The sequence below is a fragment of the Spizellomyces punctatus genome, assembly GCF_000182565.1.
Source record: "Spizellomyces punctatus DAOM BR117 chromosome Unknown supercont1.12, whole genome shotgun sequence".
NCBI classification, from domain to species: domain Eukaryota; kingdom Fungi; phylum Chytridiomycota; class Chytridiomycetes; order Spizellomycetales; family Spizellomycetaceae; genus Spizellomyces; species Spizellomyces punctatus.
The window spans coordinates 708,960-726,285 of record NW_015971548.1 but is presented as its reverse complement, the minus strand read 5'-3'; the positions used below and the strand labels follow the sequence as shown (position 1 = coordinate 726,285).

The 17,326-nt window shown below is 48.3% G+C and overlaps 7 protein-coding genes across 8 annotated transcripts; 4 read left to right on the top strand and 3 right to left on the bottom strand.

Moving 5' to 3' along the window:
* Nucleotides 1-45: 45 nt before the first annotated feature.
* On the top strand, nucleotides 46-1,590 carry SPPG_06650 (uncharacterized protein; the record flags this gene model as incomplete). The annotated part of the gene is made up of 3 exons (XM_016754851.1): nucleotides 46-56; nucleotides 124-757; nucleotides 820-1,590. 3 exons carry the CDS (start codon nucleotides 46-48, stop codon nucleotides 1,588-1,590), a joined length of 1,416 nt encoding a protein of 471 aa, XP_016606291.1.
* A 317-nt stretch (nucleotides 1,591-1,907) lies between these two features.
* Nucleotides 1,908-3,778, top strand: SPPG_06649 (uncharacterized protein). Its single transcript, XM_016754850.1, has one exon. It carries the CDS (start codon nucleotides 1,963-1,965, stop codon nucleotides 3,673-3,675), a length of 1,713 nt encoding a protein of 570 aa, XP_016606290.1. The 5' UTR covers nucleotides 1,908-1,962; the 3' UTR covers nucleotides 3,676-3,778.
* Nucleotides 3,779-4,782: 1,004 nt separating this feature from the next.
* On the top strand, nucleotides 4,783-5,778 carry SPPG_06648 (uncharacterized protein; the record flags this gene model as incomplete). The annotated part of the gene is made up of 1 exon (XM_016754849.1): nucleotides 4,783-5,778. One exon carries the CDS (start codon nucleotides 4,783-4,785, stop codon nucleotides 5,776-5,778), a length of 996 nt encoding a protein of 331 aa, XP_016606289.1.
* Nucleotides 5,779-7,409: 1,631 nt separating this feature from the next.
* SPPG_06647 (uncharacterized protein) lies at nucleotides 7,410-9,756 on the top strand (the record flags this gene model as incomplete). The annotated part of the gene is made up of 13 exons (XM_016754848.1): nucleotides 7,410-7,550; nucleotides 7,612-7,671; nucleotides 7,841-7,951; nucleotides 8,015-8,047; nucleotides 8,106-8,265; nucleotides 8,370-8,492; nucleotides 8,577-8,803; nucleotides 8,888-8,964; nucleotides 9,030-9,071; nucleotides 9,134-9,181; nucleotides 9,243-9,401; nucleotides 9,460-9,517; nucleotides 9,592-9,756. 13 exons carry the CDS (start codon nucleotides 7,410-7,412, stop codon nucleotides 9,754-9,756), a joined length of 1,404 nt encoding a protein of 467 aa, XP_016606288.1.
* On the bottom strand, nucleotides 9,713-11,541 carry SPPG_06646 (uncharacterized protein). The gene is made up of 8 exons (XM_016754847.1): nucleotides 11,267-11,541; nucleotides 11,157-11,200; nucleotides 11,059-11,086; nucleotides 10,780-10,998; nucleotides 10,274-10,706; nucleotides 10,141-10,202; nucleotides 10,060-10,076; nucleotides 9,713-9,997 (listed from the first exon to the last, which is right to left on the bottom strand). The coding sequence occupies exons 1-8, from the start codon at nucleotides 11,340-11,342 to the stop codon at nucleotides 9,902-9,904; spliced, it is 975 nt and encodes a 324-aa protein (XP_016606287.1). The 5' UTR covers nucleotides 11,343-11,541; the 3' UTR covers nucleotides 9,713-9,901.
* Nucleotides 11,542-11,780: 239 nt separating this feature from the next.
* SPPG_06645 lies at nucleotides 11,781-14,547 on the bottom strand (the record flags this gene model as incomplete). 2 transcript variants are annotated; one of them, XM_016754846.1, is made up of 4 exons in its annotated part: nucleotides 11,995-13,203; nucleotides 13,263-13,368; nucleotides 13,448-13,843; nucleotides 13,936-14,021. In XM_016754846.1, the coding sequence occupies 4 exons, from the start codon at nucleotides 14,019-14,021 to the stop codon at nucleotides 11,995-11,997; spliced, it is 1,797 nt and encodes a 598-aa protein (XP_016606286.1). The 2 variants fall into 2 exon arrangements, with proteins under 2 accessions (XP_016606285.1, XP_016606286.1); XM_016754845.1 differs by having other exon boundaries at nucleotides 11,781-13,203; nucleotides 13,448-14,547.
* Nucleotides 14,548-15,962: 1,415 nt separating this feature from the next.
* On the bottom strand, nucleotides 15,963-17,195 carry SPPG_06644 (uncharacterized protein). Its single transcript, XM_016754844.1, has one exon. The coding sequence runs from the start codon at nucleotides 17,020-17,022 to the stop codon at nucleotides 16,252-16,254; it is 771 nt and encodes a 256-aa protein (XP_016606284.1). The 5' UTR covers nucleotides 17,023-17,195; the 3' UTR covers nucleotides 15,963-16,251.
* Nucleotides 17,196-17,326: the final 131 nt, after the last annotated feature.

Sequence of the window (17,326 nt, the reverse complement as noted above, 5' to 3'; positions counted from 1 at the left end):
GTTCCGGGAACGGATAGAGATAATCCTTCCAAGACCAAACCAAAAATGGTCCAGAGGTACGTTGACTGACGTGTCATGTATATTTTATGAAACGTTGTGTATAATGCGGTTATTTATTTCCAGAGCCCAATTCACTAATCTTCTCGACCTTCGACGCGCTAACAATGTCTCTATCGGTCTCTCCCGGTTTACCCGCCGGGGTCTTGGGACACTCGAAATCGTACAGGCAGTCCGCACTATGGACGTCGAAACGCTCTCAGCCGATGATCTCACCATGGTTCAAAAGCTTTTGCCGACTCCAGAGGAACGTCTTATGCTCCATACGCACTTGTCCTCACCTCCCAAACCCGACGCACCTCCTTTGGCACCCGCGGAGCAGTTCATGATTGAGATGATGCAGACGCCCGACATCACTGAAATGGTGACAGCGTCCCTTTTGAACGCCTCAGCTGATCACGAAGTCACGGAGATTGTGTCCAAACTCGATAAATGTATCACGGTATGCGAAGAGATTAAGACGAGCGAAAAGCTCAAAGTGTTGCTAAGGAGTGTATTGGAACTGGGAAACTTGACCAATTATGAATACTCGAATGGAGCTAGGGGAGGTGCGGGCTTCCGACCTTGGATGGGCAAAGAAGCACGAGCGCTGGGTGTTAAAGTGGATGGGTTGGCGAGGCTGAGGGATGTCAAAAGCGCGGATGGAAAATGGAGTTTGATGAGTTTCTTGGTGGATATGGTTGAAAGGTCGAGAGGGGATGTAAGTTGCGCTGTGGTTTACGTTTGTATTTATTGAGAGTGACTCACTTTTATGATCGATAGGTTCTGGACCTTCCCTCTGACTTCTCTCTCCTCAAACAAATTCGGCACTACGATATGCGCGACATGGTTCAACAGATGCGGTCGCTCGAATCTACATTAGCCCGTCTCCAATCGCACACATTTTCATCTGATCCCACGACGGCCGCCTACGTCACAAGCTCACTCCAACCGTTTTTCGCACGGATGACAGCTCTCATGGCAACCCTGGCCTCCAAAACTGCCGAATTTAAGACTGCTTGGAAAACAGCCGCCAAATATCTCGGCGAAGACTTGGACACCTACGTGGAGTTTGGGGAACCATACAAAAAAGTTCCAGAAGGCCAACGGGAAAAGAAACAGCCTACTCATGTTTTCATCATGCTTGAACTGTTTTTCAGAGCTTTTGAGGATGCAGTTGCTGACAATCTGCGGAGGAAGAGGGAAGAGGCGCGGCGAAAGCGGCGGGAAGTGGAAGAAAGGAGCTGGAAGAAGCGCAAAGAGGAATCGGTTGTTGTGCAGGTTGAGGGACAAACCTACGAAGCGCAGAAAGAGGAAGCTGTTACACTCTTTCGACGGTTTTCGCAACGAATTTTAAGAAATGATACTGTACCGGGTGATCAACATGTAGATCAGGAGGGTGAAGTTGAACACGTAGAAGATGAGCTGGATGACGGACATATTGTACAAGACGCTGATGACGGTGGGGTTTGGGTTGAAGAGGAGCAGGAGGAGGAAGGCTATGAAACCAGGTGGGATGAAGAGGACATTGAGCAGGTGGTTGTAGTTGGATAAAGTGTTTTTCGGTCGTTTATTGTATCTTATTTTTGTATTTTTCTTTTTTGGATTGGAGATGGGGTGTACTTTTTTTTTTGTACAGACATTTTTGCTTTTTGAGCATTTTTACATTCTTGAAATATATCATTATTCTCATGTAATGTTAAACATCGTCTTCAATTGAACCTGTTCGCGCAGTTATCGGCCACGTCATACTTTTTGCGCACACGTGATTTAACTAAGCATTACCCCACATCGGGGCGTCCAATCAGAATGCGTCTTACCCCACAATTACCCCACATGAGTGCGTGATGTTTGGTCAGCTGGGTTTTTGATAAAAAGGCCAGGTTCTGAGGCTTCGTAGCTTGGATTTTAGCAGACCTTTTCGACATGCTTTTACGATATACAAGACGGGCGCTCAAGTGTGCATTGGAGGGTGTTCGGAGAGGGGCAGGAGGTGGAGGACCTGGCGTGCCAATCAAACCTTTCTCAACAGGCCCGTGGAAGAACGTTCCTGGGTCTAATGCCCCTCTCTTCCTTGGAATCGGTGTAGCGAGCGCTTTGGGCGTATGGTACGCCCCTAGTCTCTATTCCGATGGACCACTTGTTCTCAGGCGAGATATGGATCGAATGGTGGGGTTTCCATTGGTTCATGAGCCACATCAGGTAGATACCGATGATAGAAATCTTGGCCGCAAAGAACGACGAGTGTACACAAGAGAGCAAGTGTCTCAACATACATCAAAAGAAACTGGTATATGGGTGATACACGAACAAGGCGTATACGACATTACAGAGTTTGTAGCCGTCCATCCTGGAGGTGATAAGATCCTCATGGCAGCCGGCCGCTCCATTGACCCTTTTTGGGCGGTCTTTGCTATTCACAAGACAAAAGAGACTCGAGAGTTACTGGAACAGTTCCGAATTGGAGATTTGAGAGACGTACCCGGGCAGGAAGTGACAGATGACGGGGAAGCATTGAAGGGGTTGTTTGCGAATGAGCCGGTGAGGGATCCAGCGTTGGTGGTGAGATCCGAGTTTCCATGTAATGCCGAAACCCCAATCACGGCACTCGACCAGCAAACGACCCCTAATCCAAAATTCTTTGTACGGAACCATTTACCTGTACCTGACATCAAGAGTGGTGCGTACCGGCTCACAGTTGACGGGCCCAGCGGATCACTGTCGCTTAGTCTACCGGATCTGAAAGAAAAGTTTGAAAAGGTTTCAGTGGCAGTGACGCTTCAATGCGCCGGAAACAGGCGCAAGGAGATGCACGAGGTCAAGCCTGTTAACGGCCTCCAGTGGGAGCAAGGAGCCATCGGTACAGCAGTATGGAGTGGTGTTCGACTACGAGATGTATTGAAAGAGATGGGATATGCACCCTCTGAGGAAATCAAACATGTTCAATTTCACGGAGCAGAGGGTTACGGTGCCTCAATACCGATTGACAAAGCCGTATCCGCGACCGGAGACGTGATTTTAGCGTACGAGATGAACGGGGAGGACTTACCGGTTGATCACGGGGCGCCGTTGCGGGTGGTTGTGCCTGGACACGTTGCTGCGCGGTCTGTCAAATGGGTAGACAGGATTTCGTTGAGCGACGAAGAGAGTGAATCACATTGGCAGAGGAAGGATTACAAGGGATTTAGTCCGTCGAAAAATAATGTGTCAGAAGAAGACTATGAAAAGGCAACGTCGATCCAAGAACTGCCTGTGCAGAGCGCAATTGTCTCACCAGCAAAGAACGAGGTGGTGGATGCCTCGTCATCTGTCGTTCCTGTGACGGGGTACGCCGTTAGTGGCGGAGGACGCGGTATCGTCCGCGTGGACGTCTCTGGAGATGGTGGCCGAACCTGGACAGATGCAACCCTCCATCGCCCTAATCAGTCTCCATCCGCATCATGGGCGTGGACAATCTGGGAAGCCCGCGTCCCCGTTCCAAAAAAGGGAGATAAAATGGAGATTGTGTGTAAAGCCATCGACGAGAGCTATAATTCTCAACCGGAGGGTATGCAGGGGATATGGAATGTGAGGGGTGTGCTCGTGAATGCTTGGCATAAAGTTGCTATCAAAATACACCGGAAAGAAACTGATGAGTAGGGAGGTAGTAGAGCAGTGGAGCTCTGACTAGAAAATGCTTTTGCATCTTTGTACATTTGCTTTTGTCTATGAATAAATTCCGTATAGTATCTGTACTTTATTGCCAGTGACTTGATCTGAATAATGACAATTTTGGAAACTTCTGCTAACAAATCTTTCTCATGACAGTAATCAAACAGGAAAGCATCTCACATGCTTGCCAGAAAATTGACCACGCTTGCTTTGAATCATTGGGGTCTTTGGAGATTCAAACCTCTTCCAAACATGGAGCAGTGTCATCTGCAGGGAAAGTCTTCAAGAACCGATGCTCTCAGGCATGGAAAAGTGAGACAATCTGGAATAACACGGCATATTCTTGCTGACTGAGAGTGCGGAAATATGGGGAGGCACTGTTTTTCCTACATCGTTATTCGTCAACCAAGAGACAAAGTCGACAATGATGTAAAGAGAGAACAAATTTGGGTTCCTGCCTCACAGACATGGGAGCTGCACATGAAAGCTTATATTAGAACGTGAATGAATCGACACATTGGCAGTATGTTGGTCAAACGTCGGGATGAATGATTATGTAATCCAAGTGACACAGGTTATGTTATCCTTGCGATCACCTCGTTTTCCTTTCCACCTCCAAGCGTGTCCGTATAGATGTATATGCATGTATGCATGTTTACAGATACGCAATGAACACCCACAAAAGATGTGAGTAAGACTAATGCGCTGAAAAATAACACACCAGTGTGTCAATAGTCACTATTGTGGAAGATCAAGACCCAAAATGAAGACAAGAACGAGGATCGTGTGTGCGTAGATGCATGGCCTTGCTGCTTCATCTACGCACCTCCAAATAAGCAAGCAAGCAAAAGATCTCAACCCTTTGCCAAACTCTTTGCACCTCCACAAAGACCATCTCTACCCCAATTCCCTATTCTTGTTAAATGGATTCCTTGCGATGTTTTCCTTCAAAAAGCCTTTTAAGCCTCTGCTACCATTTCACGTGATGTATATATCTATATCGGAAATTCATCATTGACCTGATTACGCGTGCATTTCGTTCTGGCCGTTTTTTGCAGAGACTGCTCTTTTTTTTGTTTTTAACGGTTATTATTGATGGAACATCAGGAAGAATTGCAAGATGGAAGAAGGAGGACATTGACTCACGTACAGGCATACTGTCATGAACGACAACAACCACAGCAACAGCAGCAACAGCAGCTTCTACAGCAGCCAGGAGGAAGTATGCTTCCACGAGCATACGTTTATGCTTATCCTCCGCCGGCACCGCCGCCTTCTTCATCCTTCTTGAAGCGCTCTCACTCTCTGCCCACTATTTCAACGACATTTGCAGTACCCCCTTTATCCGCCCCGAGATCTGGATATCCTTTTGCTCCTATGCAGAGAACGGATGTTGAGTGGAGGTTTGTGAATCAAACGTCTGCCTCGTTTCAGGACACGCATCATCAAGAGAGTCTTGTGTGGCCGGTCTATTCAAGTGCAAGAACACTTGGTGTTGGATGGGGCGGGGTGCCGCCTACGGTTTCGGGGGAACGAATCCAAAATGAGTACTTTGGAAGATATCCTGTTGGAGAGTACGAGGAAGCGACTCCCGGCGAACAAGTAAAGAAAGAGTGCTCTGGACAGTACTCTGTCCATTCGGATTCTACGACTCATATACGCTACAGTGGAAATCTCCCTAGGGAAGTCCCGCGGGACCAGGTTGCGGATCCTTCTGAAGACGCCCCTGAGGAGAGGGAATTTATAGAAGAATATCCATTGCATCCGGATTCTCCACCTCACATGAGAGGCTCATCACCACCACCAGCACCAATAGCGTCTGCAAGTCCCACTAATTCAACTTCAAGCTCAAATTCTAAAGATACCGAAACACCTGTACGGTCATCCCCCACGACTCGGGACGAAGTATTGGCTTCCCTCGCCAAGAAGCGCTACGCTTGCACCTGGGAAGGCTGTGAAAAGACGTTTTCCACCAGCGGACATTTGTCCAGACACAATCGCATTCATTTGAATTTAAGACCATATATCTGTCCTATGGATGGCTGTGGAATGGCGTTTACGAGGCAGGATAATATGCGGGCGGTGAGCTGATTTCTTTGCTTTACTGAATTTTTCTTTCAAATCATTAATTTGTTATACAGCATCAGAAGACGCACTCAAGAAAAAGATCCGGCCACAAAAACTATAAAACACGCGCAAGTAACATCAAAAGGAAACGGCCACTTGGATCCCCTCCTCCTCCTCCGACACCGACGCCATCTACGACAGTCTTGTTTCCCCCTCGACCCTTTCAGTATATTACTCCAGAGGCAAGAAGGTGCGATAACCAGGAGGTGCATGACATGTACGCATATTCGTCTGGCTATTATTGGAAGAGTCCTTGAAGCATATGCTCCACGTGGGATGGTCGCTGTGCGCCGTGCATATACCTAGCTCTTTTGTGGAAAACCTTATTATTATCCCTAAACCTCCTATGGATAATTCTTGCATGAAAGAGGCTGCGAGCTTGCTTTGTATTTGTTCTTGTATCTAGTTTTCGTTTCTCGGCGGCATCTTTGTTTGCACATTGCTAGCTTTTGATTTCTGTAAAATATCTGCTCCATTGCCTACCTGTAATCGGGCCTTTTCTTTTCTAACTGAACGTCTTTTAGGGTGTGCTCGGCACGGATTTGGACTTGTACGTGGGCTCCACCGCTCAAAAGTGCGAATATCAGATACCCGCGACAGGTGCATTCATATGGGGGTGTCCGTGATCTGCTCGTTTTTCTCTGGCACTCTAATAAGAATTCTTTTCATCCAACCGACGTCTTACCCCATAGTCCCAAGCATATCTATAGGCACTGGAGGTTCCAAAAGAGTGTTCACAAATGCAGCAATGGCAATAAACTAAAAATGTGTAATATGCACGTTGAGACCTCTGAGATCATTTTCGAGGTCCAACCTGAAATGACAGCATGATCTAGACGAGCGTCAGGAAGGACATAGCTGGTGCTTATCGAAATTGCACAAGAGCTTGATGTGTCTCCTAAAACTCATGTCAGAATCACCCGGGACACGAAACATCGTTCATCAATCTTTCAAAGCATTGATATAAGCAAAACAGAGCAGACCTACTCAACCTGAGTATGACAAATGTGTACCGCATGGCAAATGGATTGTTATAAAAGTGCTGAATGCGCCCTGCACTTTGGCATCAACGACATCATATTCGATAAGCTGCCTGGTATGCATTGGCAATCCTACTGACCTTCCTCCATGGCTCCTTAAATTCCTGCATACCTATCTGGTTGGGAGTTGGTTCCCCGTTCAGGCGGAAGTCGATAATATAATAGATCTTATCGACCTTTCTCTGTTTTTATCAACATTCAGAACCTTGTTGGACCTGCCCACTGCTGTAGAAACAAAGATATCTCATGTATAAATGGATGCCAATGTAAGCTACAATGTTCGTCATTATGAGAAAAAAGATGCAATGAATTTAAGCAGCAAGAAGGCGGAAATGTAAATAAAACGACATAGCTTTCAGTAACAGGATATTGGGAGAAAGCCTGCCAAGCATGTGAGTGGTATTCGCGTGTTATCTGTCAGTGGATGTTGGGGGGTAGCTTATTTTTTTCTTTTGTCCTTGGAGCCTGTCATTGCTCCGTTCTAGACTTTATTAATTCACAAGTAACTTTTTCCTTTTCCGATATCTCGCTGATCGTCTCCCCAAAAAAACCACCATGTCGCCACGGTCCCATACCCCATCCAAAAGGAGCAGACCCAAAACGGTTTCGCCCCAAGCAAGGTCGAAAGGCCTTCTCGAGACCTCAATGCAGTGTGGGCGAAAGGAACAGAGGGTGCTCGGGCACGAAGGCAGAGAGGTTAGTGGTCGGTTCGTGTTTGTTAAAGTTGAACGTGTCCAACATTGTTATTATTTGACAGCGTCTTGGAAATGATAGTGCAGATTTGGAATCCTCCGTCGAGAAACGGAAAATGGCCAAGGTATGCTTCACAGTCTTACCTATTCTCGCAGGATTCAATTAGCGCATAACATGATATGGATACCTAAATCTACTTCCCAAACTGTCCGTAAAAAGGTATCAAGTGTTTAATGCTCGACACTAATCCCTTATGTGCTTTGTTAACGGTACATGGTTGTTTTTACTTGTAGACAGAAGCGTCAGAAGTGAATAGAGTCCACCGTAGGATGCATGCACCCAATCCCGTGTTGGATACGATTGGATCCCTGGCATGCTCGGCTGGAGAGAAAGAGCGTCGAAAGGTATGGGAACATGATTGCCTGATAATTCTCTATGAAGGGTAATCCCATCCTTGAACGGTTTAGAGCGAACGGCCAAAGTGCCCAGAGAAAACGGAGGTAAGCATTCAGATTCCCACCTTCACCCAAACCCCCACTCAGCATCCCAAATTCATAGATCAAGCACAAAGATCCGAACCCGGTGCAACCCAAATCCCTTCATATTCCACCCACACCTACATCCACTGTGTCTCAACATCGTTCGAAAGAGCATCGTAGCTTTCTAATGCAAATACAGGGGCTGGATATCCGCGTTGCGCAAGAGGATTTAAAGGAAAGTATCTAGTACCCTCCATCTATTCTTCTGCGTGAATTTTACCTATCTCACAAGTTGATCCGTCTTGTTCCAACCGACAGACATACTTTGCTTCCTATGCACCAGTCCATTCTGTTCGGCTGGCCGCCGACTCCTCTGGCTGCGTCACGAGAACGGCTACAGTAGGGTTTGGACATTTGGAGGATGCACAGAGAGCTGTGCGCAATTTAGATGGGCGAACTGTTGACGGTTCGTTTTTCCAGCTTTTTGGTGTTTTGCTTTCATCGAGTGTTTACCTCGTCAACTTTATGATGCTTGTCTTTCTGGTTACAGGACGGATCGTCAGTGCTACCCTGTTAGACGTATCCTCATCAGGTAGTAGCGCATCCTGTCCTTCAACGACCTCCGACCCTGCCGCCATAGCGGACATGCCTTCCCCACATACCCGCGCTCCTCCTCCTTCCACTACCGTGGACATCTACCCGAAAATCCCGTCAGTCGGCACCTCACAAAACAGCCAAAAATCCATTACATCCAAGTGGCTTTCCTTTGTCGACAAGGTAAAATGTCTCATCTTCCGATCACTGATCCAAATTTCACGTAGAGACAAAATCGTATCTTGCAACTAACACATGTTTCTAAAGAGCACATACACCCCGCATCCAGCTCTTGAAAAAGATACGATAGGAACAGGTGACCTCCATCGAAAAGGAAATAACTTGTAATATTTGCAATGTTTTGGCAATTTACGATAATGGCCATCTGACCACTTTCCCTTATGAACAGTCAACCACATCCAGAGCAAAGAAAGGCAAAGGATGATGAAAGGTAAACGTATTCTCTTGTCTTGATGATGTCTTGCTTACGTCGCCATTGTTATTGATTGGCAGCCATCATCATCGACACCGTCGGCCGGGAAGGAAAAATGGGCACAAGAGGTAACCTGAAGAAATCAAGTACGTAAGGTTTCCATTCCCTCATTTCTCATTTTATGAATAGACGGATGACCGATTCGGATATGCAATATTACCGTCCACCTCGACGCCCTGAGATTGTGGATGATCGGCATTACCGTCCGTCGAAAATCTACGTGAACCCACATATACGACATTACCATCCACTTGAAAGCTGGGACATGCGAGCTCATCGAAAACCAAGGTAAGCCGGCGGTTCGTATTCCTGGCCACTCCGACTGTCCCATTCACGTACATGGCAGCGACTACTTCACTGAATATAGTCCTCTACAAAGACAATATGCCCCTTATCCCTACCCGGTAAGACAAAAACCATAGCTACCAGACTAATAAAATGGCACATTGCAAAACTCACGATTCTAAGATACCCTCAGGACGTTGTCCATGGTAAACAAGCTACAGGGATGCTTGAAGATTTGAGGGAACCGTGCACCACAACACGGACGTCCAAAAAACTAACCAGAAAACAAGTCAAATTCAAACTGGACCAAGAGCTGGAAGATTACTGGATGGAGATTGGTAGATGCATTAAAGAGTAAAAAACGTAACCAATCCCTTCGTTTACAAGCCGTAACACCTTTCTGTAAATTGCTTTGAATGCTTAGATTAATTTTGCATTGTCTGCGAAAAGGTGTGAAATAAAAATGGCCCCATCGCAATCAAATTTCCCATCAAAGCCAAGCGTCACCGATCCCGACATCCAGGACACCACCATTTCCCTCGAGGGGCCTTGGTAACGTCCACACATATAAAATGGAACCAGTGACCCGCTGGACATGCCTAACATCAAAAAGATGAACAAAGTTGGTCCAAAAAAAAAGGAAGCGGTGATGGTTTCCTACCGATCCTGTAGAGCATTCTATATGTGTACGATCTGTCAGTAAAGTGTATCATGTCTTCCGTGCAATCACAAGAGGCCATACCAATCATGGGAGCCTCAGGTCCGATATCTTCTTTACAAAAGCAGTATACGCTCGGCTTGGATCTGTTGATCTCGGGGTTAAGGGCAACCATACATTGACATACGATATCGCAGCATACAACCTAGTAACATACCTCTTTATTTTGACCCGCTTTCCCATGGGCGCCTCACCGCCGTTCACCCTCTTCTTGTCTCGATCCTTTTCTTTTACCTTGACGGGACTCGCTGTAACCCGCACTTCACCCTCCCCAGATACGGCAGTTCCAGATCCAGTTCGCCTAGGTCGTGTCGGGACCTTCCCTTCCTGTTCACACCGTTCAGCAGCGCGTGCAGCCTCCTTTTTCTCCTCCAGGACAGTGTCGTGTGGTACGAATTTGGGTGGTATCCGCTGACACGGCGGCTGCCCTAATGACACTTCCTCATCGGGATGAGATCGTGGTGGACCAAACAATCGCTTGAGTTGACCATCTCGCTTTGGTACACGATGTATGGCAGACGGTGTAAACTGCCTCTGAGTGGGCGTACCGTACGGACACTTGTAGGTCTTGTTATTATCCAAAACCGGCTCTTGTCCATACCAAGAAAAATGTCAAAGTCAACACAAACAGATCTTGAAAGCAAAGCCATGAAACGAACATACCAACACCCATCTCCTCACAAACACCCTCTAACCTCCTCACCCGTTCTTCAACCTCGTCCCCAACCTCGATGGCACACAATACACGCTCCTCAACTAGCGAACGTAGTTCGCTCATGAGGGTGGTCAGATACCGCATTTTGGAAACAAGTTCTTGATGGGGTAGTGTAGGCAGGTTTGTTAGGAGATCCGTCATCTCGCTTGTGAGAGTTTTTCTTTGATCTGCGTTCAAATGAGTTCATGGATAAGTTCCCTCACCAGTGTGGAATGGCACGAACAAACCTGTACATGGTCGATCAACCTCCTTCAACTAAACGTTCCAAAAATTAACGTCGTTATCAGAAATAGACCTATGCCCCAACGAATGCCCGCATGCATACCTTGCTCAACCCACGTCCAGCCTCAAACGACAAATCCTCGACGACTGAGAGACCAATGTCAAACCTTAAAGTTCCAAATAACAAGAAATCTTGCACAAGCACACACATACTGTCCAAGTACTCCTGTGTCCATGTCGGTAAACAAGTCGGAATGTATCGTTGTAGCGAGTTTAGGCCGCGAAACATGTGTCGGTTCCACTTGCGCTAAGGACAACACTTGCCTCCAAGTACGAGAGATCCATTACTATGCACCCAAGCAAGCACGACACCAAATGATTGCGGACGGGGACCTCGTAAACGCTCTCACAAGTCTATGCGCGAAAGAATACCGATAATGTTTTGCAACCAGCCGTTCGATGGACCACCGTTGCAAATCCTCAACAGCTGGCGAGGCCTTACCAAGCGCATTCGATGTCCGAATCCGAAAATGGTTATATGACCCTTGCTTATGCCATGGCTTACCAAGAACCGCGCTCAGATGCAGTTGCTGGATCCACGGCAAGGAAAACACCGTCCGCTGAACCAACACAAAGCAAGACCACCTCCACATCTGTACGGGACGTTTTACATTCGCACAGCTGACAAGAAACTGATGGACCTCACGCAACCTAGGCCAATTAGAAATCCAAAGTCATTACTCGATATTTTTACAGTCAATGTTTACATCGGATCAAGACGCAACGACCCACAAACGAAGAAACAGGACGTAATACCCTTCTCTAATAAATATCATCCTATACTCCCAAGCAAAGTTCCTTCGAATCTAAATACAATTATTGATATTTCGCGTCCAGTCAAAAAGACAACAAATAAACACAACATGTACATAATTCCAACTCTAGTAATGGGGTGATTGCCATCTTGCATAGTGTCCAGGGTGCGGTGGGTATGTGGGATATGCATAACCTCCATATGGGTGGTGACCATGATAGTATGCGTAATGCGGGTGGGTGTAACCAGCGTACTCCGGAAAGGACTGGTTCGGGTCATGGGTTGACACGGGCGGTGGATGCGGATGGTATCCTGGTTGAGAATACGGGTAGTACTCGGTTGGAGGATTGGGTGCCAAGAAGGGCTGCACTTGTTGATCTTTTCCAGAGGGAGATGGATGGAAAGGGGGTTTCACATGCGGATGCGCCGGTGGTCCATACGGAGCAGGACCAGCTGGGGCGACCGCTCCGGTGGACTCTGCAGAATGGGGTGGCTTTGCGGGATTGGGTGGTGCTGGGAACGGGCCCCAGTTAGGTGGAGGAGGGCGAACTGGAGCAGGAGGATGCACAAGTACATGCCGGGATGCCAATGGAGGTGTCGGCATTGCTGACGGATCTGCAGGTGAACACGGGGGCTGACCAGCTGGTGACTGAGACCTTTTCTCCTCCGCCATTGGCGCTGGTCGATAGGCAACTTGTCCAGCAGGTTGTGGATAAGGTGCATGACCTGAAATATAAGGACGCTCGGGGTGGTAAGAAAAGTAGTCCGGTGTCTGCGTAGGCGGTCCTGAAGACTGCGACACTGGGGGTGGTTCGGAATAAGGCATCGCTGCTGGCGGACATGACGGCGGATAGTTTGATGTGACGGGCGGTAACGATGGATCCCATTGCGTAACATTGGGAGGGTAATACGGATTGGGATACGCGCCGCATACGCAGTGTCTATGCGGAGGTCCTGAAGCTACATAACTTACTGGAGATGGATACGGCGGATAAGGAGCAGGGGGTGGGTGTGGTTGGGGCGGCGGCGCCGGCGACAGGGGGGGAGCCTGTTCCAACGGATGTGAAGCTGCCGTGCTGGTTGTCGCCACCTGATCACGATTGGCTTGCTCTTCTGGACCTTTCAATGATGAATGTGTGTCTTCTTGCTGTCGGGCGGCCACTTGGCTTGAAGACGGCGCTAGAGTCCTTTTTGGAGAGATCCGTGGATAAGGATTACTCTGCTCGAGCCGATCACGGCGTTTGGTGCCTGTGGATGCTGGCGGCGACGTGGAATCCGTGGCATTCAAACTGTCTTCATTTCCTTGAGAAATTTTTTGCATGTGCTGGCGATAATGCTGAAGCATGGCTTTAACGCGATGGCAGATAAACAGGTGAAATTGCATAATATACATACTGCCATCATATTATCTTGTCGTGTGAACCGGCTTGTGCATCCTGGCACGGCACAGGCAAAAGGCTTTACAGAAGCATGGCTACGCATATGTCTCGTTAAATGGCCGCTAAAGTTGATGGATGAGCAAGGAATCAGATTCGTAAATCTTTTTTGAAACCAATCTGGCAAGGGTGTGTTTACCATACCTGGTAGTAAAGGACTTGCCGCAATTTTCAAACGAGCATACATATTTGCGGATACGTCCCGTATACCCAGAACCATTGTCGCTGTCTACAGTGCCATCGACGGAAGAGGATCCATCCGACGATGCATCAGCTCCAATTTCTGGCGAATAACTTATTGGTTGAGGTGTCAGCCTGTGATCTGGAGGTGACAAGGAAGTCGGCGAAACAGAGCGATGGGTGCCTAATGGACGCACTTCCGCAGCCGGAGAAGCAGCAGGATGTGACTGCTGTACAGCCGCCGTAATGGGATGCTCTGGCCGATACGCCACGGACGGATGCGCATGAGGCGGCAGCCTGCGTTCGCCCGGGGGAGAATACTGTCGACACCAGTACCGATTCGAACGCTCATGGCCATACCTATCCGACGAGAAGGCGTCAGATTTTGCGTGTCCAAACTGTCTTTTGCGTCTTTTTTTTGCGCCCTTTGCTAAAATGAGCAGGCTACTTACGGTGTTTGAAAGTCGTTGCCGTGGGCTGACGACGCCGAAGCCACCAACGACGGTACGGAATGCCTGTGATATTGTGTGCCTGCCATGGCTCTTTTGCTAGTTTTCGCAGTATTCGTCTTGGTCACTCTTGCTCACTCTGCAAAGAGGTGAAGGAATTCTCGGCAGAGAAGCGTTCTGGGCCTTTGTTCTGACTGGGGCCTTCCAGAGACTGCGATCATATAGGTTCCGGCTGGAAAAGAAAGTGGGTGCCAATTAGGGGGGCGGAGACGCTCATCGAAGCATTCGTTCGGCCGCATTCCAGGCAATCGGCCAGCCAGGAGCTCTCCCGGACTGTGAGCAATCACAATAGGAAAAAAAAATAAAACCAGCGTGAAGGACTGGCCGCGTCAAAAGGCTCTCTTCTTCTACTGTGTTCCCCCCCTATGGCCTTGAAGCGGAGGAAGGGGAAAAATGGGGGGACCAACAGATCCTGTAGAACGGGGGAGACTAGACTCTCGTTTATCACAAAGGGGGTGTAAATCAGCGGGAAAATGAAAGGAGGGAATTGCCAGTCCAAAAAAAAAAGTGTTACAAAAAGGAGGAATAGGCGACGATCCCTTCCGTTACAATGAAATCAAAAGACGGAAGCACACATCCAGGGAGCAAAAAGGGGAGGAGAACTGCCAACAATGGACAAAGGATCTGCTTGGCGGGGCCCTGGGGGCGGGCAGCAGAAGCACACCAGTGCGACCGGCTACTTGCCAATCTTGCCTGAAATTGGCAGATTGGATCGGACGATAAAATGCGTTCGGACATGACGCATGCAGGTAATCGTCCATGGTAAGGAACACTTGAACACCTCGTTGCACACTGCCGTGGCACCCGCTGCCCTGAACACGGGGCAATTAGCGTCTACTCACCTGGGGGCAACCCTTATTCTTTTTCTACCGTGGATTCTATGGCACTTTATGTTGTTCAAACCTTTTCACTTTTTGCCCGAACGGAGAACGGTTTGTGGCAAGGAATTCAAACTCAAAAAAATGAAGATTGCCCGTTGCACTACCATCGTGTCGGGGTATGGACAGGAAAAGGAAGAAGGGATGATTGTCTGCCCACGGCTACCTCTTGTTAAAGATGAATGATTGTGATGAGGGAGGGCCATCACTAACAGGAATTACGTTTTGTTACCCACTTTAGCTTCCGGGCAGGTCAGGTTGTCTACCCGGCGACAATGAGCCATTGTCTGGATGCATGGAGAGAACTGTAGACGATTGATCCTTTACCCTTGTGATGGGTGTGTCCATGACGATCAGTGTGGGCCACCCGCCACCCGGCGTCCTCCGAACGTCGTGGGCGTTTGTAGTCCTTTGACAAGAACCATAAGCAACGGCGTTGTGGAACCAGGTATATGGAGTGATACGACAAATGGTCCAGGTCGACCAGCTTGAGGAACATACAACCTATTCGTGAGGTGGTGCCAATTTCCTATTGATGGTTGAACAAATTCCATCAGCACTGCTGCTTGTCGACCTTGTAGGCAGTCACGACTGAAACTAGGATTATAAATGCGGACATGACAGATCATCCATCTCGCGACAAAGGACACAGAGTTTAGAACACCCTTTGCTTGCCAGAAACCAGTACATCCAGGCTTCGGCTCCTCCTCTCCCAGTCATTGTCCCGCTTGCCCGCCCCTTGCCACGGTCAATATTAAAGTCCCCCTGCCTCCTCATGATCTGCGCCCATGCCTCAGCCCGCACAACAAGTTACTGCACAAGCGCGTCACAGGAGGACGCTCGGCGGGAACCAAAGGCGGGCAAGTATGTCAGCTCGGAAGCGGGAATGTGTTGCGTACATCATGGCCAGAAAAGAAGATCAACTGCCAGCAATCCATAGCAGGTGGAGGTGACCGCCGCAAAGAGCATTCATCCCTGCTATGTTCCGTCGCCACTGTTAGCCGCCGTGGGTAGCATGAGTATATTACCACCGTTCCATCCAGCCTCTGAACAAAAAAAGGAAGAAACCACATCCTAGTCGTGAGTCGTCTTATGAATCGTCTCCACCCAAGTCAGACATTGTGTAATGTTTCATTTATTTACTCTGCTTCTTGTGGAGATTGCTCTATCAGTGCTTACTGTTTGGCATACAGGCTCGGCGGTGCAACAGGAAACCCACGCTAGCAAACTATAGTGCCAAAGCACTTGTCTCATAGCTAGGTAGCCACAGCCGTCATTACTCTATTCATCATCACTGTCCACATCTTTATCAACTGCAACAGGCCTACATTGCTATCTGTTTACCAAAAAACCTACTTTAACATGCAGGTGGTATCGTAAACTACAATGCCTCAGCGTTTTCCGCCGAGGCTCCCAGCGCAACCATATCAACCCACTGATGCATTTCTCTGACCTCTTCAACAGAGTCCCGTTCCTTTTCGGATTCCTTGTCCTTCTTCTTCGTCTCCACATCGCTTACAGCCGCCGCTGGTACATTCGACCGCACCTTGACACGCACCTGTTTTGGTGATGCCCGAGGTGAGGCGGTCGGAGTTTTAGATTTCAGACTATAATGCTGTGGAGGTGGGTACAGTCTTTTGGGCGTCGGAGGCGAAGGTTTGGGAAGGTATGTGAGAACATGCTGGACGTCCTGGTCGATTCGGGTCAGGAGGTGGGTAATCGTCTTTGGTTCTGCTTCTGGTGTTATGGTTGTCTGTTGTTGATCTTGCGGTGGATGTGCTGGCAGAGCCGCAACCGAGCCCACCGGTGCTCCCGACAGGGGAATTTCCAATACATTTCTCAGAAACAATTCCCCGGGGTTCCAAATTCTATTGATCCTCTTCATATCCGAGACGCTGACCCCGTACAGCACGCATATACCTTCCAGTGTGTCCCCAGGTTTGACCTGGTGATAACGCTTGGACGGAAGGGCTGGTGTTTTAGGTGGAGATACTAAAGTTTGTGCATGAGATTTGACGGGCTCGGAAGAGCATCGTCGTCGTCGGTTTTTGAGATGTGGGTGCAGGTCTAGCATGTCGAACGATGGTGAGGTGGAGAAGGCCAAGGGGTGATCGGTAGTCGGGTGGCCAGGCATGACTGTGAGCATAGCCATCAACAGGGTTGAAGACGAGTAAAACAGATGAAGAGAGCAATCAAGGCTGAGACAACGTCAAGATGAAATCCCAAGAGCCCAAATCTGGCACTTTGGTATTAAGTAAACGTCAATGTAAAATCGGTTGTCAAAGAAAGAAACAAGAGCATCATCCAGAAAAATGCATTCGGCAAATCTGTAAGTTATTGCGATGTTGGCTGCCACACCGTCATCGATGTGCTATAAATAGGATAGTCCTCTATTCATAATACGCGATGGCGATCGACGACGAGAAACCGACAAGGCTGTGCTTGTAAAAGGTCAG